This window comes from Sciurus vulgaris (genome assembly GCF_902686455.1).
Source record: "Sciurus vulgaris genome assembly, chromosome: 3".
Lineage (NCBI taxonomy): Eukaryota > Metazoa > Chordata > Mammalia > Rodentia > Sciuridae > Sciurus > Sciurus vulgaris.
The window spans coordinates 60,328,320-60,351,787 of NC_136463.1; the positions used below are offsets into that span (position 1 = coordinate 60,328,320).

A 23,468-nucleotide genomic window follows, 5' to 3' on the forward strand; every position below is an offset into this window, starting at 1 on the left:
TGCTGTGCAAGCCCAGGCAGCCCAGCCCTGTGACCAACATGACAATGGAACTCTCTATCCCTTTTCCAGACCACATGTCCAGTCTACCCCTGAAGGCTGAGCTTATTAACCAAAGGTCCTGCTGCTGCTTCAACTGCATGTGGCCTGGTTCCTCTGCAGGGGAGGGGGATGGAGCACAGAAGCCAGGGTTGTTTCTCCAGCTGGCTTCTGTCACAAAACACTTACTGCTTCTGCCCTCATTCCCAGAAGGTGGCAGTAGGAATTTGAGGACAGCTCACTCCTCAAATGATGAATGAGGCTTCTATGCAGGGATTAGGGCTGCATGCTAATATCCTTTTTTTCTTTTTTTCCTGCACTGGGGATTGAACTCAAGGGTGCTCAACCACTGAGCTATATTCCCATCCCTTTTTATTTCTTTATTTTGAGATAGGGTCTCACTATGTTGCCCAGGCTGGCCTCAAATTTGTGATCATTCTGCCTCAGTCTCCTGAGTCACTGTGATTAGAGGTGTGCACCACTGTGCCCTACTCAATATCCTGGTATTAATGGCTCTTGGTAGAGTTGTGTTTTCCTATTTGCTTGGGTGGTGAAATGTGAACGGGGTTGTTACATCTGGGCAGAAGTCTTTAGGAGCCAGTATGTTATTTGTCACACTCTCTTTCCTATGTCACAAATGACTGGTAGTGTTCCAGAGACTGCATTCTCTGTCATCCTGGGTCCCTGAATGAGGACAATGTGGTGTCAAGTTCTCACTAACCAATGAGGGGCACATAGTGTGAATGAGAAATAATCCTTTGAAATAATCACTGAGCTTTGGGGATGTTTGTTATGATAGTGTACCTTAGTTCATCCTGACTGCTGCAGCCACAGTAGAGACTAAGAAGTCTCTACTGCTCCCAGCATAGACCACACTAGTCTAGTGGACTCTGAGGTGCTCCCAGTGGGAGCTTAGTGTTCTGTCCAGTATGCACATGTGTTGTTGAATTCCATTACAAGGGAATGAAATACCGTGACAATTACCCAAATGCCCAGAAGGAGGAGCGATTCATCCTCCTTGCAAGTAATACACAACTAGAACTTGGAGAGTTTCAATCCATTGACACCAATAGCAGTTAACCCATTTTTTTTTTTTTTTTTTTTTGAGTAACTAGTGTGTCCTGGGAACTGATCTAAACTCCACTTATTTGAATTCATTTAATCTTTACAAGAATCCTGGAGCATGGGTACCATCATCCCCATTTCTCAGAGGGAGAAACTGACATACAGAGTTAAGTAACTTAATCCAAGAGCCTACTGTCTTTTCCATTTTAGACAGAGGGGTCAGGCTAGGTGAATGTGTTTATATTAAGGGGTTGATGACCAAGGCATAACATTGTTTGGAGTAACTTGTTCTTAGGGCAAATGAAAGGATGTTATTGGAGTTGTGGTTGGAAGAGTGGGCCAAATTTTGAGGAGGTCTGGGATGCCAGGTTGAGGGCTTTGAAACTGTCCTGAAATCAATAGAGTTTGGAGGTCTTTAGGAGTGTTGGAAGGTAGGTGCTAAAGGAGGCTGTAAAATGGCCTGGAGAGAGATGGGCAGCCTGGTCCAGCACAGGGCAGAAGTGTGAACTCCAGCCCATTCAGCTTGTTCCCCTTCCCCTGACACACACCCCTTGAATGACACACATCCCTTTGAATGTATTCACCTCATGTTTATGTGGCTTTCATGTTTTGTTTCTTCTCAAATGGACTAAAAGCTCCTTTAGGGCAGAGTCCCCATAGGGTGTTCTCTGCCCTGTCCTCTTAGGCCTTAACTTAGGCGATGCCCATGTTTAGAATGTCTTCCTTGCAAGGCAGAGTCCTATACCTTGTCCACAGCCATCCTCAAATGTCACCTTCCTGCTGCACAGTGTCTTTCTGGTAGTACATTGAATTACAATCCGAATCCAGGACCTTGGTCAATGCTTACTGTTGGCACCAGGCCCTGGCTTGTGCCAGGTACTGGGTGCCCTGCCTTGCCTGGTGTCAGCCAGTCTGTATGGGTCTTCTCTTACCCACTGTGGGCTCCCTAGGGAAGAGACCATCTTATTCACCCTATTGTACTGCTGTGGGATTCCACAGCACATGGAGGGCCCTCAGGAAAGAGTCCCATCTGACTTCTTGTTTTAGTCATGAGTAGATGGCCAGACCATCTTTGACAGTGAGATATTCTCATTATAGAGATGCTTGCTTGCCTGACTCATGAAACATTAAACAAATCTTGTTTTTTTTTTTTTTTCATTTAAAAACAATTAGTCACAACCTCAAGCTAATGGCCGGATATAGCTCAGCAGTCGGCAGATGTAGTTCTGAGAACAATAACCCCTCCTGCTTGCCTGGTGCTCTACTAGCTCCCAGAGCCAATTCACACCCAATATCCTTATTAAACCCCAGAAAACCCCACAGAACAGGTAGGGTAGGTACTTTTACCCATTTCATAGATGAAGAAGCAGCCCCAGAAGTGGAGCTACCAGCCCAAGTTCACACAGCTGGCATCTGGCACAACTGGGCTTCTTCAATCACAGTCCATTCTCTGACCCTCCGGCAGCCCTCTACCTCTCGTTTCTGGTCCCTGTACTGGAACTCAGCACTATAATGCTCCTGCCTTCAGTACTGAGTTGGTGCCTGATCCCCCTGAGTTCAGATGGCCACGTCCATCTACTTTTGGAGGATGCTAACTCACAGATTCCTGCTGTCTACTGGACTTGGTCTTTAAACTTTTTTGTGGCATCGGGGATTGAACCCAAGGCCTCACATCTGTTATAGCTACACAGTGATGCTAACATAGACCAAAATGCAGGGGAAAGTATTTTCTTCCAGGTTTTCTGTTTGCCATCTGGATCTGAGACTCCTGAAGCCATTTAAAATCTGGGAAGCAAAACAAAAAAAGTTAGGGAAGTTAAATCTCAATACAAGATTTAGCAAGTTCAAGACAAGCTGAGTAGACCTGTCACTGTCCTTGGTCAGGTTAGAGGCTCCTGCCAAGATGTCTCAACCACTGCCTAGGGCTGGGACTGACACTACTTGGTTCTACCTGGTGCCTCTTGGAGATGTCAGGCTGATGTTTGCCAGGTTGGTGGTAATCAGGCTCTTTCAGCACTTGGGAATTTGCTAGTTTTTAACTGTGCCATAAAGTCTGACCTCAAATCTGAGAGGAACCCAAGTGGATAAAAGAAAAGAAATTTGGCTTTTACGACAGGAGTCAAAAGCTCAGCATAGGTCAATGTGCCCCTTGGTGGTAGCCCTGAAAGAGAGGATGGTAGTCATCAGTGGCTCTTAGCATCTGTCATACCTGATCTGGCCAACCACCTGCTGGTGTGTCCTCTAGTTGCTTTGTGGTGCTGCCCCTTGTCCCCATCAACCCTGAGCTTAGAGAAGCAGTCTCTTCATTAGGCCATCATCATTAAAACATGATGTACTTCTAAGAGTTTTAATGGGTACATTGTTATTTAGGTCCAAGAACACCAAGTTTCAAATTTTGACCCAGAAAACCACACTGATTGCTGAGACGCTCAACCGTATTGGGAGGTCTGTGAAACCACTCAGTACAGGTGTTCAGATAAAGATGCACCAATAAATAACTCCTGGCTTCTGCTTAGGGCAAGGCACAGTGCTAGGTCCAGAGAAGGATGGTGGCATGAGAACCTTCTCTTGCCTTGGAGCCATTTAAGATCTGAAAAGCATGTTACAAAAATTAGAGAGGTGAAATCTCTATTCAAACATTAGGAAGCTCCTGCGGACACAAGTACAGCTGTTACTGTCCTTGGGCAGGTCATGGGGCCTGTCAGTGTTTCATTTTCATATCTATAAAATGGGGACAAAATCATACCCAGTTCATGAACCTTTTGTGAGAGAGTAGTAAGATAGTGTGTATGAAGCACAACCTGGCATATTCTATACATGCAATAAATATTTGCGACCACTGTTGTTGCTATTGTGATTTAAGTGCCATTTGCTGCAGCAAGTGTGTAGTCTGAACTTTCTGTAGGAGTTTAGAGATCAGCACCTTAGGCTGGGCCTTTGACAGGGGAGGAACTTTGGGGGAGATGGGGGGTGAATGGTATAATCCTGGCATCCACAGCTCTCACTTGGCACTTGTAAAAGAGTGAAGCCCGTTGATAGGAAGGATGGTGCAAGCAAGGTGGAACAGAAGCTGGGCAGGGATGAGTGTGGAGGCAGGTTAATGTGTGGCTGGAAAGGATGGGCTACAGGAGGAGAGGAGGTGGATTGTGGGCTCAGGTGCCAGGTTGAAGCCAGGGCCTCATTAGGCAGTGAGGACCAGTGAGTGGCAAGGGGGCATGACCAGGATGACTGTTGGTCAGGAGGTGGGCAATGGGGAAGGCTGGGCTGGGGAAGGGAAGCACTTTTGGTCTTTCATTTGAGAAGAAGGGTCTGTCAGGTAGAATGAAGCATAGATGTGAGCCCCATAAACACAGCCCAGACAGAGAGGAGAGGTTGGAGATGATAAAGAACAACAGATTTGGTAACCAGAAGAAAGTTGATTTCTTTATAGCCAGGGAAGATGCTCAGACAGAGTTGACCATGTGGATGGAGAAGTCCGTCTTGAGGGAATGGGTTTGAGGTCCTCACCAGCAGATTCAACAAGGCAGGGAGGGAGCTCAGGGAGAGGGCTGGGCAGGACACCTGGATGAAGGAGTTGCTAGCTTGGAAGTGTCAGATGGGTCCTTGGGAGGAGGGAGGGTTTCAGGGAGGGCATGTGAACTGGGAGGAGATAAGGGGAAGGACTTGGTTCTGGGAACTCTATGTATAGGGGAAGGTCATGATCAGGAATGGTGGCCATGGAAACAGAGGAGAAGCAGCCAGTGGAGGAGGAGGGCCAGGATCTCCCTTGAAGGCCTGGGAGTGTACATGGGGCTGTGTAAACTCTGGAAGATACTACTAGAATCTAAGGGCTCTGTTAACAAAGGGGCATGTTGGGCAATGTGTGATGTCTTTGGTGGAGGCAGAAGTCACAGTAGATGCTAAGGGGATGATTTAGGGAGAGAAGTGCCAACTTCTCTTTTCTTGGATATTGCTCTTATTCATGTGGTTACAAGGAAAATGACCCCAGAGGACATATGAGTTGAGGGGTCACTGCTGGTGAGTCTTCCACTTCTGGGTATGCAGTGTGCCCAAAAGAATCAAAAGTTTGGACGGGAACCAATATTTGTGCACCCATGTTCATAGTAGCATTATTCATTATAGCCAACAGGTGGAAGTAACCCAAGTGTCCATCAATCAATGAATGGATACACAAACTGGTATAGACATATAATGAAATATTATTCAGCCTTATAAGGGAAGAAAAATTTGACACATGCTACAACATGAATGAAACATGCCAATCGAGGGAAGCCAGATACAAAAAGACAAAGACTTACAGGAGGCGTTTAGAATAGATAAGTTCATGGAAACAGGAAGTAGGATGGAGATTGCCAGGGCTGGGCAAAGGAAGAATGGGAAGCTATTGTTTAATGGGTACAGAAATTCAGTTTAGGAAGGTGAAATACTTCTGGAGATGGATGGTGCTGTGCTTAATGCCACAGATCTATACACTTAAAAATGGTTAATATGGTTTTAGGTTATATGTATGTTACTACCTATAGGGATCATACAAATTGAAGCTGAAATGACACATATAACAGGAAGACATGTCCAGGCAAGGTGTGGAGCATGACAGGGTAGCATGGGCCTAGCTTTCACACCCAGGCCAGCAGAGTGACTGGGACAATTGTCTCATTGCTTATGTCACAGATTTCTCACTTGTAAACTGGTTATGACAACCTCTGTCCTCTCATTGTTGGAGTTGTTCTACGGCCCGGGAGAGCAGGTTTGGGAAAGCCTTTTGTAAACTGTCCTGCAGAACACTTGGGTGCAAGCACACTTTAATGCTTTGACTCAGGGATCCAGGGCTCTCAAGCTACTCTTGGTAGAGCTGCAACAGGCATGAGGTTGCTCATGTCAGGCTGTGACTGACCCATGGAGTCCTATTGGGTTCCTAAGGGCAGCTGCTATAGTGGTTTTAGCCGGGCATTTTTTGCAGTGGTCAGTGTACACACCCAGCAAAACTTTGTGACTTTTCTCAGGTTCTGGGAGAGAATCATCCAATTGTTTTCTTTATTCATTGTAGGTGATGCATGAACACGTCCTCTGTGCATCTCAGATGGTACCAGGGGGAGTGAGAAAACAGGCACTCATAGTTTTCTGGGACCCGCCAGACCTAGACGCACCACCAACTCCAGTCTCCACCCTACGTTTAGGTACACAGGAAGTGAGAGACATAAGGGAGGCAGAGCCTGGGTCAAGTTTTCATAGCATCTCATGACAGGTCCTTAAATGCCAGGCCAGGGCTGTGTGATTGGTAACACAATGTCCCCATTTATCTCTCCTTCCTTCCTTCCTTCCTTCCTTCCTTCCTTCCTTCCTTCCTTCCTTCCTTCCTTCCTTCCTTCCTTCCTTCCTTCCTTCCTTCCTTCCTTCCTTCCTTCCTTCCTTCCTTCCTTCCTTCCTTCCTTCCTTCCTTCCTCCTCCTCCTCCTCCTCCTCCTCCTCCTCCTCCTCCTCCTCCTCCTCCTCCTCCTCCTTCTTCTTCTTCTTCTTTTTTGTGATACTGGGGATTGATCCCAGGTACACTTTATCACTAAGCCACATCCCCAGCCCTTTTTATTTTATTTTGAGATACAATCTAAGTTGCTGAAACTGACCTCAAAATAGTTATCCTCCTGCTTCAGGCTCCCTGGTCTCTGGAATTATTGATGTGCGCCATCAGGCCCACTTACTTCTTCATTTTGAAAACAGGGCAGATTCAGGATGCTGGATTTCACTCCACTGGTTATGATGGTACATTTGGGGAGCTGCTTCCCAGACCACTATGTGCAGGAGGGGTGGATTTGGGAGGCAGAGCAGTGTTCTCCTTCCCTGAGAGTCGAGGTCACGGCTGTGGGGCTTGTACTGCAGGCAGCTAAGTGCCCTGGCCTGGCTGGAGGAGGGGCAGTAGCTAAGTGGTTTCTGAAAAAGGGCAAAAATGATGGGAAAAGCTTTGGGATCCTCTGGGAATCAGAGCCGTGGCAACAGCAGCTGCTGCCATTGCTGGAAATGTTTCCTTGAGTGCCAGAATGTGCCCACAGCCCACCCCTGCACTACGTCCTGGGGAGGGGCTAAAGACCCTCACGAAGGCAGGGAGGGGCCAATGACCCTCACACCAGCCAACTCTTGCTTCAAGTAGCAACTGCCTCTGAGCTCCTCGGCACCCACTGGGTCTGTGGTGTGCTTGCATTTAGCTGGTAAGTCCCTTTTGTTATTTGATGGTCAGTGCTGATGTTAGCTTTTAGAATGGCCAAGCTGGGCCCTGACATTTACCATTTGTGTGACAATGGGCAATTGAACTAGACTCTCAGTACCTCGTTTACCCCATCTGAAAAAATGGGAAGAGTAGAAGTGACTGCCTCAAAGGTCATTGTGAGGCTGAAGTGAAATTAATTTGCACTTAGCTGGGCTGATCATAAGCACTGGGTAAGTGACAGGACTGTTGTTATCAATGTTTGTTATATTTTCTCCTGTGCTGGGTGAGGAGGCTGCAGCTGCTGCTGAGGGTGGAGGTTTTGACTGGAAGTTTGCAGTACATTGCCCTCTCTGTGCGCTGGAGGGGTGCAGGTCTGGGTGGCAGCAGTGCTGGGTTCTTGTCCTGGCTCTTATCTCCTTGTTTTTGGCAGAGACCCTCCATTTTTCATTCCTGGTTTGGGGAGTCCCCAGTTCTTTGTCCCTCCTGAGGAATCCTGAGGTCAGAAGAGGGGTTGAGGATGACAGGACTGGGTTCTGGACCAGCATTGTCCCAGCTTCTCAGAATGTCACGGGGATAGAAGGGAGGTGCTTCCCAAAACCAGCATGGATGGATGACTTGGGCAGAGAAGCAAGTAGGAGAAGCACACTCAGATGTCTTGCTTGCAGTGGGGAGGGAGGAAGGGAACATTCTCCTAGGCGATGGGCAATGTCCTGTCTAGAGGTGAGAGAAACCCAGAGGTCAAACCAGGTCTTGGTGGGCAGGGCTGATTTTCAGGGCCATCTTGTAGTGCATCTTGATGAGTTTGTGTATCTGGCATAAATCAGAATCCCCATTTCCTTCAGAAGAACAATGTGTGTCCATATACAACACAGTTGGAAATCCCCTTGATCACTAAAATGTTCTGATGTGACAAATACATTGCTGTGGGACTCATGGTAGGGCATACCCAGGCCTGGCAGTGACAGACTGCCTGTCCCTGTTCCTCCTCCTACCCTATAGAGAGTGGTCCCTTCTCATCCCTGGGAGAAATTTGATTTCCAGTAGGGAATTTGGTATACAGCATGCAGTACTTATTTGGCATTTGTTGATGGACTGAATGGTCCATCATGAACTGCTCCTATTTTACTGCTCCTATTTGATTAAATTGGGACCAGTCAGAGGAAGAGACAAAGCCCCTAACTGACAACATCACTGAAAGATTCATGGAGCCAGGGATTTGTTTATCCTTTTGCAGCCAGCCTTACCCAAGAGGAGACCACAGACAGTCCAGGGAGAGCTAAGTATGGGATGTGATCTGGGTCTTATTTGTATTTTGTTTTGGGTTTTGAGCTTCTAAGCATGCTAAGGTCAGAGTGGGAGGGTACTTCAAGTTTGGGGCTTATACCTGGTCTCAGGGGTGAGAGTTCCTGGATTGATCAGCTCCCAGTCTGTGGTGAAGGGAGGTCTGGGGCTGAGTTTATTGTTTGAGAAAGAGCACCACGTCTTTCAGAGAGATGGTAGGGAACTGGCGATACTCTGTAGTCAGGTCAGTTGGGATCAGATCTAGGTTCCACCTCTTACTACCTGTGTGACCTCAGGCAAGTAACAACCTGTCTGAACCCAGCTTCCCATCTATGAAATATTTACATCTGAGAGCTATTGGAAGAATTGAGTGAATGCAGGTAAAGGACTTAAAAGGGTGTTTACCTTGTACATGGCATATGCTCAAACATTCTGGCTATTCTCATTTCATTTGCCTCCTGTGCCTTTTATTCACAATTATTTTTTCAGTGCTGGAGAGTGAACCCAGGACCTTGCTCATGTTAAGCATATGCTTTACCATTAAACTACACTCCTAGACTTCCTGTACTTTTAAATGATGACAGACTTCCTATACTATGGATGGTCCTTGACAGAAAATTATCTTCTGAAAGCATAGACTAGCACCGGGTCTCCATGTTCTGAAGCTACTTGTGACTTCCCACTATCCACACAATCATGTTCACATTCTCTTTCTTGGCCTTCAAGGCCTCCAGCCTTCAGGTTCTAACCCACAGCCTGCCCTACAGTCCCTCTGACTTGCTCTTCAACTGCTCTGAGATTCTGTCATCTCCCCAGTCTCTGTCCTGTCTGCTTTCTTTCCAGGTCCACCTTGTCTGTCCTTCCTCCACAAAGCCTTCTTCAGCACCCAAACTCTTCCTGTCTCGGCCAGACTCTGGTTTCTGTCTCCATGGGACTTGACTCTTCTCAGACTCACTAGCACAGAGGTGGGCCCCTCAGAGTTTCCACAGATGGGTTGAGTGATGGGATGAACAGGAAGGGGAGTGGCTGGAAGGGGGCTTTCTGTGGCAGGGAGCATTCCCTGCTGCAGAGGTCCACCTCATGGGTGAATCAGGGACAGAATCAGCTCCTCCTGAGAGCAGACCAACAGGGGAAGGGGAGTGGGCTGTCTGTCTTTGGCTGTCTGTCTTTGGCTGTCTGCTCTGTTTACAAGCTGCAGAGCAATGAGGCGGGCTCATTTTGTTTTACATGGATCTGGGCATCAGATCATAGATGATTTATTGCCATGGTCTGGCCACATGCTCTGAGTTTTCACTGCCTGAACTTTCCCTTGAAAATGCAGGACTTTGAGATGCCTCCTAGTCCTTCAGTGGCTATTTTCCAGAAACTGCTAGAACATTAATCTTCCCAACTCACTGCAGAAATAAGAATAAGGAGGTTCTATGTCTAACTGATTTCAATTCTCCCACAGAGACCAGCACAACCTATTCATAAAGGAATAGATCAGGCTAGGTCCCTGCCCAGGAGGAGGTTACAGGGAATAGGAGAAGTAAAGCAGTGACAGATAAAAATTGCTGGACCAAGTGCTGGACTGTGTTAAGGCCATGAGGATGGATGGACAATGAACAAAGGCTCTCTGGAGTGAGGAGGGGCATGACCCATGCTGGGATTAGGGCGTCTTGTGTAGGTGGCTATATCAGTGCTACATCCTGAGGGGAGGTGGCATCTAAGAGGTGGTAGGATTTGAGCAAGGAGAGAAGGAGGAAAGAGCACACCAAGTAAGTCCCCATAGGAGCAAAGACCCCTGGGATGGGGAGGTCTGTATATCAGGGAGTAGGATACCCAATTGGGTGGAAGAGAACCATGGGAAATGAGGCCAGGGAGGAGGTGAAAAAGAGCATTGGCACCCACTTACAGCTGTCTGCGCAGATTCTAGCACACAGCTGATCTGCAGAGGTTTAAGCCTAGAGAAATCACTTCATGCCTGAAAGTGCAGGCAAGGATGCCCAAAATATACTAATTTCACAAAAATTACGAAAAGCTTGTGCATGAAGGCATGCACATACATAGACAAATCCCTTTATAAGTCCATGGTTTCGGCAGCCAGGCTGAAGGGCAAAGGCATGTAGTGCATTTGCTGACGGTACCTACCTGGGGTAGGAGGGCTGCCTAGTGCAGAGTGTGGGTGTCACCCTCTTTCAGGATGCAGACTGCTTGACTCTTTGGGACTGAGACTTCCTCATGACGGAGTTCCTTTCCAAATGCAGCTGATGACAACCACCTGATGGCTGCTCTTGTTCTGATCTGGGGAAAGAGGCAGGCATTGATGTTCTTCCTCACTCTGTGGATGAGCCAACTGAGCCCAGAGAATCCCAGAGGAAAGATCCTTCTACCCCAGGTCCTGAGCCTGTGAGCTCCAAGTTGGGGGGACAGCCCACATACTGTAGGCTGCTCACCCTGGGATCTGGGGTTGGGAAGCACAGTCCCAAAAGCTTTAGTTCTGGGGTGCTGTGGGCAGCAGTGGTTGGACTTTTGGGGTGTATTGCTTCACAAGGAACTTGACAAGGAGAGCAGGTAAGGGCTAAGGACATTCAGTCAAGCTGGAAACAAATCCCATCTCTGCTGCTGCCCACAGGTTGCACATTGACCCACAGAAGATCTGGCAAGGATGAAGAAATGGACTAACTTGGACTCGGGTGAGTCTGAAGACCCACCCCAAGAGGATTCCTGCCCAGATCCCCCAGATGGAGACCCTAATTCCAAGCCCCCTCCAGCCAAGCCCCACATTTTCTCCACGACCAAGAGCCGCACCCGGCTCTTTGGGAAGGGTGACTCAGAGGAGGCATCTCCTATGGATTGCTCTTATGAGGAAGGAGAGCTGGCCTCCTGTCCAACCATCACAGTCAGCTCAGTTGTCATCATTCAGAGGCCTGGAGATGGTCCCACCTGTTCCAGGTAAGTCTGGAGGCCCCTCCCTGCCAAGATCCCAACCAACTCAAGGGGCTACAGGCCCAATTATGGATATATCACAAGTGGTCCTGCTTCTGGGTTAAAGATCATAGAACTGGGAAGCTGAGGAGCCTTGGAGATGGTCTGGTTCAGAGTCTGCACTCCTAAGACCCCTTGGGACTCATGGTCACAGTTGTTGGTGTATATGCTGACTCTAGCTGCCAGCTGATGACTAGGAATTCAGACCTGGAATGCTTATCAGCCCTAAACACTTAGACTTCAAGCTCAAGGTCAGGAGCTTTTAGATAGGACAAAACAGCTCCAGTGAGAAGCCCACCACCCTCCTGACTCCTCCAAGGCAGGACAGGGAGGGCACACATGCTGACTGATTTCGGGGCAGTGTTAGGATGTCTTTACATTTAGCAGGGGCCATGAAAACCCCTGCCTCCAGCACCCTCCAGGGTACTGCCCCCTGAGTCCCAGAAGAGAAGCAAATGGGCTGAGTGTAAGAGGAGGCGGAGGTGAGGAATTTCTCACTGATATCTTCAGTGTGGGGACAGAAGAGAGACACACGCACCAAGTGTCCCTGCTACATTGGAATCCTGGAAGGTAACCTAATCTGAGGTGTGACTTTGGGTCATATATATGTATATAATAATTATATATAATTTTGGGGGGGTTTGCTTGGGGTTTAGTCATGTTTCCTTAACATGCTCCAAATGCTCCTGGGCCAAGGAGACCCCAGGGTATGTGATGAAGGTTTTGTCTTGTCCCCAGGCAACTGTCCCAGGATTCTGTCTCTGCTGGTGCAGAGAAACCCCTCAAGCTCTACGATCGCAGGAGTATCTTTGATGCTGTTGCTCAGAATAACTGCCAGGAGCTGGAGAGCCTGTTGCCCTTCCTCCAGAAGAGCAGGAAGCGCCTCACAGACAGCGAGTTCAAAGGTCCACCCCCCCCCACCTCCGGGGCTGGCTTCCTGGGAGGGGCCCCTGGCCCAGGTCTGCTCTGACACTCAGTCTGTCTTCCAGACCCTGAGACAGGGAAGACTTGTTTGCTGAAAGCCATGCTCAACTTGCACAATGGGCAGAATGACACCATCTCTCTGCTCCTGGACATTGCCCGGCAGACAGACAGCCTGAAGGAGTTTGTCAATGCCAGTTACACAGACAGCTACTACAAGGGTGAGCAGGGTGGCAAAATTGGGCATGGATCAGTCCACAAGCACACCTGGAACCAGAGGGTACAGAAGGTACAGAGGGCCTTGTATTCCTCTGAGCTCCTTGCTCTCTGTATCAGCCATGTTTGGTTTCTCCTTGGTTCTGATGGCTGCCTTCATCATCTGTGGTTTCCTCCCTTGGCCCTGGGGTCCCTGTCTCCCTTCTGCTGACTTGGTGGTCCCTGGCCCTGGAAGTCATGACCTCTGGCCTCTCTACTACCATTCCTTGCCCCTGGGCAATTTTGACAAATCTACCTTGCAATCTAGTATTTTCTGTTTTCAAGAGTTTCTATTACTATCTCAAGATCTTCCTGGGCCTCCTTTGAGGATGTTGGCTTGACCTTCTGGGGTGGGGAGGGGTCTTCAAGGTACTTCTGCCCTGTTCCTCCAGCAGCAGCTGCTGCCTGCCAGGGCCCTTCCCTGGGTGCACCTGTCTCAGCCCTCACAGGACTATGATCACAAAGCCAACTGTGAGCATCTTTGGTAGGCCAGACAGCACTGCACATTGCCATTGAGAGGCGGAACATGTCACTGGTGACCCTTCTGGTGGAGAATGGAGCAGATGTCCAGGCGGCTGCCAATGGGGACTTCTTTAAGAAAACCAAGGGACGACCTGGCTTTTACTTTGGTAGGGATGCCATATGCAGACACTTGACTTCTTCTTGACTTTTACTAATGGGGTGTTAGAGGCAGAGGCAGAGGGAGTTGGAGGCCCTGTGGTTCAGGGACTGCCAGTCTTACCATGGGCCCCATGTTGGCTGCAGGTGAGCTGCCTCTCTCCCTGGCTGCATGCACCAACCAGCTGGCCATTGTGAAGTTCCTGCTGCAGAACTCCTGGCAGCCAGCCAACATCAGTGCCAGGGACTCAGTGGGCAACACAGTGCTGCACGCCCTGGTGGAGGTGGCAGACAACACAGCTGACAACACCAAATTTGTGACGAGCATGTACAACGAGATCCTGATCCTGGGGGCCAAGCTCCACCCTACACTGAAGTTGGAGGAGCTCACCAACAAGAAGGGGTTCACACCACTGGCTCTGGCTGCCAGCAGTGGGAAGATTGGGGTAGGGAGGGGACTTTAGCTCAAGTTGGAGGTGACGCATGGTGAGGGTGGTATGGGAGAGGATGGTGTGTGCCCGTAGGGCTATTGGAGTAAGTCAGAGAGACTGAGTTGCTGAGCAAAACCTGGCAAAGTAGACATGGCTGTTTCTGATTTCCAGCTCTTAAGTATCATCAACAAGACCCTGGGGTGGAGGGTGGGGTTGGGGCCTGGGATGGGTAAGTGGAACTTAGGGAGAGAAAGAAAAAGTTGCTATTGATGGCAAGCATTGTTTTGGGTTAACAGGGAGGGCCCTGAAGGGATGGTTTCGGGTAAGCCACACCCAAACCCGACTGGGGGCCTACAGATGATACCAGGCCATGGAAGACTGATAGAGGGGTTGGGGCTGCTGGGAATTGGAGGTAAGTACCAGGGCATTCTGCAAGATTGTCCATGCTTATTTGAATCTCTTAGAAGTCTGGCTTTATGACCTTGGTTTTATTTCTTAGATTTTGTTTACTTCCTTCTGGCTTAAGATTTTTTAGAATGAACCACTGCTGCTGTCCTTCACTGAAGGATGGTAGAGCTAGGGGACCAGATGTGGTGGGTCTGTTAAGGCTGCAGCTAGAGTCTGAGGCAGTGCCAGGTCCATTTTGGTGGTGCTCAGGAGCAGGTGGCGGCTTCCCTGGGTGGGGAAGCAGAGCTATTTTCCCAGCAGAGTTCGTGGTCTGCATGGGACTGCAACCTGCTTGGGGCTGAGCCCCCAGCTGCTCTCTAACCTGTTCTTGTGCCCAGTGCAGGTCTTGGCCTATATTCTCCAGAGGGAGATCCAGGAGCCTGAGTGCAGGCACCTGTCCAGGAAGTTCACTGAGTGGGCCTATGGGCCCGTGCACTCTTCACTCTACGACCTGTCCTGCATTGATACCTGTGAGAAGAACTCAGTGCTGGAAGTCATTGCCTACAGCAGCAGTGAGACCCCTGTAAGTGGCCAGGGCTGATGCCCAGCCAGGGGGTTCCAGTTCTATTGCACCCAACCTCACCCCAGGCCCTGGTCTTGTTCTGCCTGGCTTCTCACTGGTGAACACCTATTGCCCAGGGACTATGTTCTGCAGCCTCATCTCCTACTTCCTTTCCACTGAATGCTTGCCTGATGATTATTATACCAGAAAAATAGGAATGTTTCAAAAGAACATAGGTAGAAACAACTCCTTTTCTAAATGTGCAACTTCATTTTGATTACATAAGTGGGAATCAGTGCTGACAACACAGACTCCAGCCCTCATGTCTGCATTAGAAACTTAAGAGTATCACCTTAGAGGGAACAGGTGAGGTGGCTTTTAAAAGCAATGGGCAGGATGGATTATTCAATAAAGTGTCACTGATAATTAAGTAAAATACCATTCTCACACCTACACAAAGAAATTCTAGGCAAAGTGTCAAACATGAAGTACCTATTAAGGAGTAAAAAGAGAGTATAGAAGGATATGTGTATAATCTTAATGCAGAAAAGTCCCCCCTAAGTGAGGTAACGTAGAATAACCAATTTTCTTACTTGGTGGTGTGTCTTGTGGGTAGTTCTATATCTAGCATGTATGGGTCTGTACTTTTGCCTAGTATTCCACAGTTGGGATGAATAGTAAATGTCCATACAAGGACATTTGAGTTATTTGCAGTTTTTGCTATGACAATACTGCAGGCCACATGGCATAGGCTTGAGATTTTTTTCAGTGAAAGATATCTGGAATTGGAATTGTCAAATTGAAAAGTATGTTGTTCACTTAATATTTTCATAGCTACAGAATCAACGTACGTGTCTACCATCTGTAGGTACACAACTGTATGCTGACCTGCATATTATCAATCTTCTTCCTCTTCCTCTCCTTCTCTTCCCCCTCTTCTTCCTCCTCCTCCTCTTCCTTCTCCTTCTTTTTGTACTGGAGATTGAATCCAAGGCTCCTCTACTACTGAGCCACATTCCCGTCCCTTTTTATTTTTTATTTTGAGATGGGTTCTCACTAAGTTGCTGAGGCTGGCCTAGAACTTTTGATCCTCCTGCCTCAGCCTCCTAAGTCACTGGGATTACAGATGTGCATTATCATGCCAGGCAATCTTTTTTCAAAAGCTAGTTTTAAAATCATGGAGCCAAAAATGCTATCTCATTGCTGTCTTAATTCTTATTTTCTTGATTGCCATGAGGTAGAACATTTTTTTATGTGTTTATTGACCTTTCATGTTTCTTTGGTGAATTTCCTATTCATGATCCTTTGCAATTTCTATGGGACCGTTTGTCTCCTCTGTTTTGGTTTATATATGCTCTCATTACAGAATAAATTGATCCCTTCTCTGTTGCATGTGTTGCAAGTATTTTATTTTCTACCAGTCTGTCTCTTGGCTTTTAACTTCATTTATGGTATCCTTTTCTTATAAAAGGTTCTCATTTTGATAGAGTCAGACTGGTCAGCCTTTGTCTTCTCTAGCTTCTATGACTTGTGACTTACTTAAGGAGGGTCTTTTCCACTTAAATATTATACACATATTTTCTATTTACTAATTTATAGGTATTTTATGTTTGGCACTTTATCTGGAATGTCTTTGTGTAGGTGAGGGGATGGCATTTTACTTAATTATTCCAGTTCCAACTGAAGGTCTCAGTGCTATCTTGACCCCTGCAATGAAAAGCCACCTCATTTGTCTCCTCTTTTTAAGGTGATACTCCAAGCTCCTAAAGTAGACTTGGGGTTGGAGTTTAGCAATGAGGGGCTGCCATGGTGTCTCACAGGGTACATTTATAGGAGCAGAGTTCCGAGAAAGTGAGGTTTCTCTACTCTGCCCTTTTGGCCCCTACTTGGGCCACCATACTGGATCTGGCTTCTGTCTCAGAGTCTCAGATGTGAGAGTTCCCAGAGAGATGGTCCAGAGAGGAAATGTCCTCATAAAAAGACTGAGGAGTTTGACCTGGAGAAAAGAAGGCTTTGGGGCTACCACTGACATCTTCATGTCTCCAAAGGCTCTTAAGGGCCAGGAATATGAGCTTGTCCTGAGGCCCTCCAGCCAGAGCTGGGACCTTTGGTGGAAAGTACAGAAGGTCAACATTACTCCAAAAATAGATGTCTACAGTTAGTTTTTCTCCATGGGCTTCTTGAGGGAGTAGGAAGCTTCCTGTTTCCAAAGGTATTCAAGAAGACACTGACCAGGGACTGCACTGAGAGAGCTCAATTTTGGGCTGGGACTTGAACTCATGTCCTGGGAGAGGCCAGGATTACCAATTTTGGCTCATTTATCCTAAGGACACCTCAACCTTAACAGTCTCTGGATATGAGACTTTCCTCAAAGCATACTTGTAATGATAGTATAAGGGCATGGAGATTCTATTATAAGAAGTGTCTGCTAGGTCCTTTCACATCTCATTCATAATTGCCACCCCTGCCTGACTCAGGACTGGAATTATGAGAAATGAGGAATCCAGAGGCTCCTTTCTGCCCTGCTTCAGACTCTCTCCAAGTAGCCTTATGCCAGGTTCTGTTTGAACCAGCTTCTTCCCATTATTATGAGAACAATAAGGCTGAAGGGTCTTGGGAGTGAGTTATTAGGGATAATGGGTTCAAAATGTTGGGCGATGCTGTGGCTCCTTAAGTGAGCAATTAGGCCATGTCCATTTTCACCCCATTCATTATACCTATGGGGACACTGAGGCCACGAGGGTGGGTAAATCAGCCAACCTACTGGCTGCCCATTGGTTCACTCTGGTGACACTCAGTTGCTGGTTGTTCTGAGGAGTGGGTGATATGGGTGTGAGTGTGCCATGGGCTGGTATGGACGTGTAAGGCAGTTCCTGGTTGGGGAGTGACCTTTGCTTCTTTATGCTCCCTTAGAATCGCCACGACATGCTTCTGGTGGAGCCTCTGAACCGACTTCTGCAGGACAAGTGGGACAGATTTGTCAAGCGCATTTTCTACTTCAACTTCTTTGTCTACTGCTTATATATGATTGTCTTCACCACAGCTGCCTACTACAGGCCTGTGGATGGTTTGGTGCGGCCAGAATGTGGGCCTTGGTGGTAGTAATAGGGTGGGGGTGTGGATATTACCATAAGAACCCCATGTTCTGGCCAGACCCTGCCCTGGACCCCTTCCTGGCTCACTGGAGTGACGGAGTGATCATCCATAGGCCATTATTTCCTTGGGCTGAGTCTTCCCTCTCCCAGATCATCCTGTGCACCTACCCCTTTTGTATCCAGGCCCCTCTCTGTAAGCCTTGTGGTCCTGGGAGACTGAGCATGTGACCACTGAGATCCCTGATTGCCTGGGAGAGGGATACACAGAAAGAATGCAGGTCAGGAAGCAGCTCACCCTGGACTGGGTGTCTGCAGGGTCATGGAATGGCATGAGCCCTGATGCATTGTTATCCTGCTTGCTTGCCCTGTTTTATTCATTCTCTGGCTCATTATTCATTTCCTAGAACAGGAAAGAAGTGTAATTAGGCACTTCTTCAGTGCCAGGCCCTGGGCCATCCATCAAATTAGCTTAAAAAGGGATTTTGTTTTTTTACTTCTACCAAGATCTATGAACTTCACTGAATTTCTGAATTGAGTCAGTCTCATTCAATACCCAGAACACTTAATTTGCTGTTTTTATTTCTGGGGCATCTTGCTTTTAAATTTTGTTTAAAAACCTAATTTCGTAGGTGAAACCTCATTTCTATCCATCTATTAAGGCCATTTATTGACTTCATTTTAAGAGAAAGGAGAAATGTGCTAATGCTTATTAAACATTCCTGGTAACCACTCCAGGAAATGGCAGAAACTGCACCTGTAGGTGCGTGTGGGATGGTCTCTTTCTCCCTCACCCGTGGAAAACTCTGACAGTCCTGGATGACCAGGTGTGCACCCCAGGCAGTGAGGGCAGCAGGCATTGAGTGTGGCATTCATGTGGCATTGAGTCTGTGAGATATCTCCTAATGCTTCATCACCCAGCTCCCAGCCAAGCAGAGCCCAGAGCAGGGACATTGCCTGGGAAACAGCAGAGCACTGAACATCTGCTCACTTATCACCTGGAGGCTGCCACTTTGGAGAAATCAGGTGCCACAGAGGGGCCTCTTTGTAGGTGTCCCCATAATAATGCAACATCTTTCTGTCTCTCTCCTTTTGGAGGCTATGCCTCCCAGGCAGGGGCTGGGTCTTAATTATAGGGCTTTGTACCTGGTAAATGTTTGTTAAGCGAATGAGTGAATGGAGTCACCAACTTCTCTGCACCTCACAGCCTCCCTACAAGCTGAAAAACACTGTTGGAGACTATTTCCGAGTCATTGGAGAGATTCTGTCTGTATCTGGGGGAGTCTACTTTTTCTTCCGAGGGGTAAGCCTTCCTTCCAACACTGTGACTTTTTATTATCACTGAGATGAAAAGTCAAGGGAATTGCTATCACTCACTCACCTTTTTGTTTATTGAACTCCTGATGATCTTACCTGTTGCTGAGGGTGTGCGCATGAAGCTGAAGTTCCTTCAGGCATTCATGATTGGGGGTGGGGAGTTGCCTGGTGTGTCCCCACTGGCCCAGGGCAGTCATGGTTGAGATAGACAGTCAGGGTTCTCCTTGGCCAGCCTCCCATTGAATGTAATATATATGTATTGGGGATTTAACCCAAGGGCTGAGCCTCTTCCCTTTTATTTTGAGACAGGTCTTGCTAAGTTGTTTATAGCCTTGCTGCGTTGCTAAGGATACCCTCAAACTTGGCAATCCTCCTACCTCAGCCTCCTGAGTTGCTGGCATTATAGGCATGTGCTACCGCCCCCAGCTTGAATATAATTTAATTACATGAGTAGAGTGGAACCTCTTAAGTGGTAGGATCAAAACTGAGAGCCTAATTCATCAAGACAGTCTGTTAAAGCTCAGAACAATGAAGGGGAGGGACCTACTCATATATTAGAACCGTTTTATTTTAACTGCAAACTCATGCAAGCATATTCCTTGGCCATTCTCACATAGGAGCAGGCTTTTCTTTGGATGTAGGTCCATGGTTTGGAATTTTATGTCACCTTCCCTGCAAAAGCCAAAACTATAATGAAAATATTATTTATGATTTCAGTATCTTTAGAGAGGAACAAGAACTTAGATGCATACCAAGAGATCTGAATGCAGAATTTGAGATTATAATTTTTGACTTCTAGTCTTTTTGGTCTAAGCAATATCTACTTTTAAAAATTCTACTTTATTGGTGACTCACTTTTATGGAGTGTTTACAAATCATTGGACTTTCTCACAGAGTATGCATTATAATAAAGCATAAAGCCACAGCAGCAAGTGCAGCTGTTGGTGTGAGCATAAGCATACTCTTGGCAAACAGAGAATTATCCTGTGGGAGGGGGTAGAGTGGTGTGCATGTCCTGGTGGGGACCTCCCAGCCCCAGTGGTTAATGTGGTGATTTCGTGCACTGAAGGCAGGATATAACAGTTTAACTGTAATGTTTGTTTAAAGAAAAGTAAGAAAAAAAAGCAATTAGAAAAAAACTTCCCAGTCTCCCCTTCAAATCACAATGATTGATACCATTTTAGTGATTTTTTTCCTTCTTGAGTTTACTTCTAAGTATAGTTGTAATTCCACTCTATATTAAAAAAAAAAAAAAACTCTCTGAATCACATAATGTCACCCCATTAGCCTTAGCCATGCTGTTCCACTCTTCATAATCTCTGTTTTAACACACTCCTGAGTCCCATTACGATGACATTTAGGAAGCACTCTGGGAGCTTATCATTTAGCCACATCTAACATTTCCTGGGACCTTGCTCTGTCTCCTCACCTGCAGATTCAATATTTCCTTCAGAGGCGGCCATCTATGAAGACCTTGTTTGTGGACAGCTACAGTGAGATGCTTTTGTAAGTGACACTTTGACTCTTATACCTCTTTTGTCCCAATCCCGAGGTGATGGCAGTCTGTTCTCACTCATTCTCTCTCTTGCACTGGACATGGCACAAAATAGGACCTTGATAAACTTATTGAAGCAATGATAGAAGGCACTTGGTAAATATTTGTGGGATGAATGAGTACCAAGGGTTTTCATTCTGTGCCCGATAAGTACCAGGTGCTGAGAATGACTGACTGTCATGGGTTCACGTGACAGAGTCTGAATTAGATGTGCCTGTTACTTTTCCAACCATTTGTTGTTCCCTGTGCCATTAACTGGGTTAGTACTAAAAGACTGAGATGAAATACTCTTTATTCCTGCCTCCAAGGAACTTCTCATCTTTTAGGCAGGACTTCTTAGCCTTGACTCTATTGACATTTTAGACCAGGTCATTCTCAGTTGTGGTGGGGAAGGGGCTGTCCTGTGCATTGCAGAATAGTTAGCAGTATCACTGGCCTCTACCCACTAGAGAAGCCAGTAGTTCTTCCCCATCCTCCAGCCTTGACAACCAAAAGTATCTGCAGATATTGCCAAAGGTATTCCACTTGGCCAGAATTCCTCCTATTGAGAATCACTGCTTTAGGAAAATATGGATAAACCAAAGCAGTTATAAAACAATGTGGATGTCCCAGGGAACCACTTTCCTTCATAAAATAAGCTGTAACCTCCACACAGCAGCATGCTTAGGGGGGCTTTTGGACAGGGAGAGGTCCATCTCCTGGGATCTCAACTCATAGCCTCTATTCCTATTCCCAAGTTGCTCTCATTCTTGGGGCCGCTGTCTTCATTGCTGGCAAGAACAAGGAGTTAGTTTCTAAACTTATGCCAGTTAGCTTATCCCTAGGATTCATAAACTCCGTCATTCCTTACCAATCTTGAGATATCTATTCTTTAGTCCCAAAGGGCAAATTCAAGCTACAGGGTTTATAGGGTTAGTACAATACTGATTTGCTTAAGGGGAGTAATGTTCTCTTATATAACAGTATGCCAATAAACTCAAGAGCCTGTTCTTAGAAAGACCCATTGTGGTTAGGTTAAAAAAATACATAAATATATGGTTTACACACACTGTATATGTACATATATACATATATAAAATGTTGTGTACATATAATATATATTACATATATATGTACATTTTTATTTTATCAAATTTACTCAGGAATATAGGTAAAAACTAGTACAAACAAAGCTTAAAATCTAATATAGGATTTTCTTGCCCCAATTTCTGTTCCCTGAAATTCTCCTTTTTTAGGTACATTCCATTCTTTTGGCTCTTTCTTCTGGCTTTTACATAGCTAGTCAATGATGGGGCCTTCCAAGAAACTGAGGCAATTCAAAGACCCCCTCTGCAAATCCTGATTCTTGCTACCAAGTCAGAAAGATTTCAGACCTGATTCTCAGAGTAACAAGAATGAGTTTATTGGAGTCATAGGAAAAAGGAAAGGGGACACTCAAGGGAGAGAAAGGGTCTTCACAGAGAGGAGAGGGACAATGTGCCTCTCCTGTACTCCAGTTTTATTGGGGATCCCAGAGAAGTTTCCAGAGAGTCCTGCCAGGTCCACCTCTTGACTTTTGACTGACAGCAGGGTGACATCAGACTTTTAAGTACTTACTGTCATGGCAACTCTAAGTTACCTTGGCCCATGCTGACCAGTTCTAATTGAATTCTTAACCATACGTTCTTACAAAATAATGGTACATTCTTATCTCCCAGAGTTTCAGGATCTGGTCACAAAAGTCTTCTCCTTCAGGGTAACTTGGGTTCCTCTTAACATTTCTCCTGCAGTTAACAGGTAGTTTGCTGAGGAATGTGACATTGCCTGTCTACTGAGGCCAGGCAGGGCTGCAGGTAAATTGCTTCTTGGAAAAGAAAGCACGAGGGGGTCAGCACCAAGGGCCCATTTTATAGAATTACTCTCTTAACCTTGTGTTCCCACCAATCACACCTGTATGTGCCCTAAAAAGAATTTACCATGTTTCTTCCCTTCTGCTTCCCTCTTCCATTCTTCCAATGTAGTTGTAGAATAATTTTTTAAGTGTTTTGTTTATTGTAATCAGTGTTTATATTTTTATGCCTATAAATATTCTTTATGGTTGATCTTCACAATATTCAAATACAACTTTTCTCTTTTTCTTTTTCTAAAGTGATCTTATTATCCACTTGTTCAGGTTTTTTAAAAAAGATCATTTATTTATTTTTATTTATTTATTTTTACAGTGCTGGGGATTAAGCCCAGGGCCTTATGCTTGACAGGCAAGCGCTCTCCCAACTGAGCTATCTCCCCAGCCCTTGTTCAGTTTTTTTTGTGCCCCATGCTAATTCTTCCCACACCTTCAAAGGACTTTTTTCTCAAAATTAGTCCCATAAATCACATTATCAGATTCCTCTTCCCTCCTCTACCCTCTCTTTCTGGAGGGATTTCCTTTTGGAGCCCTGTTTTCTCTTCTTACCTGAGCTGGCTCTTCTTCAGGTCTTCGTTAGCTCCACCTGGGACTTCTTTTTGCCATAGATCTTGGAATTCTCATTGTTCCTATCTCTTTTTCATGTCTTCCTCTTTCTTAGCTTTTCCCCCTTGTTTTATTTGAGCACATAGTTTAGTATTTTCTTGTTAAAAAACATGGGTGTAGCTGGGTGTGGTGGTGCCCACCTGTAATTCCAGTGGCTCCAGGGAGGCTGATGCAAGTTGAAGGCCAGTCTCAGCAACTTATTGAGACCCTGTCTTAAAGTAAAAAATAAAAAGGACTGTGGTTATAGATTAGTGGTAAAGTTCAATCCCCAGTACAAAAAAAGGAAAAGAAA

At 46.4% G+C, this 23,468-nt stretch overlaps 1 protein-coding gene across 3 annotated transcripts in view; it reads left to right on the forward strand.

Annotated features, from left to right (window-relative positions):
* The first annotated feature begins 7,293 nt into the window (after positions 1-7,293).
* Positions 7,294-23,468, forward strand: part of TRPV1 (transient receptor potential cation channel subfamily V member 1) — a 34,902-nt gene continuing 18,727 nt past the window's right edge. The window contains exons 1-10 of one of the 3 annotated variants that reach the window (XM_079133814.1): positions 7,294-11,255; positions 11,463-11,514; positions 12,286-12,452; positions 12,537-12,689; positions 13,212-13,352; positions 13,489-13,787; positions 14,563-14,742; positions 17,635-17,793; positions 19,021-19,116; positions 20,566-20,636. In XM_079133814.1, coding sequence (XP_078989940.1) covers positions 11,228-11,255; positions 11,463-11,514; positions 12,286-12,452; positions 12,537-12,689; positions 13,212-13,352; positions 13,489-13,787; positions 14,563-14,742; positions 17,635-17,793; positions 19,021-19,116; positions 20,566-20,636 — 1,346 coding nt within the window. In that variant the 5' untranslated portion in view covers positions 7,294-11,227. Of the gene's footprint in view, positions 11,515-12,285; positions 12,453-12,536; positions 12,690-13,211; positions 13,353-13,488; positions 13,788-14,562; positions 14,743-17,634; positions 17,794-19,020; positions 19,117-20,565; positions 20,637-23,468 lie in introns of all 3 variants that reach the window. The other 2 variants (XM_079133815.1, XM_079133816.1) reach the window with 2 other exon arrangements.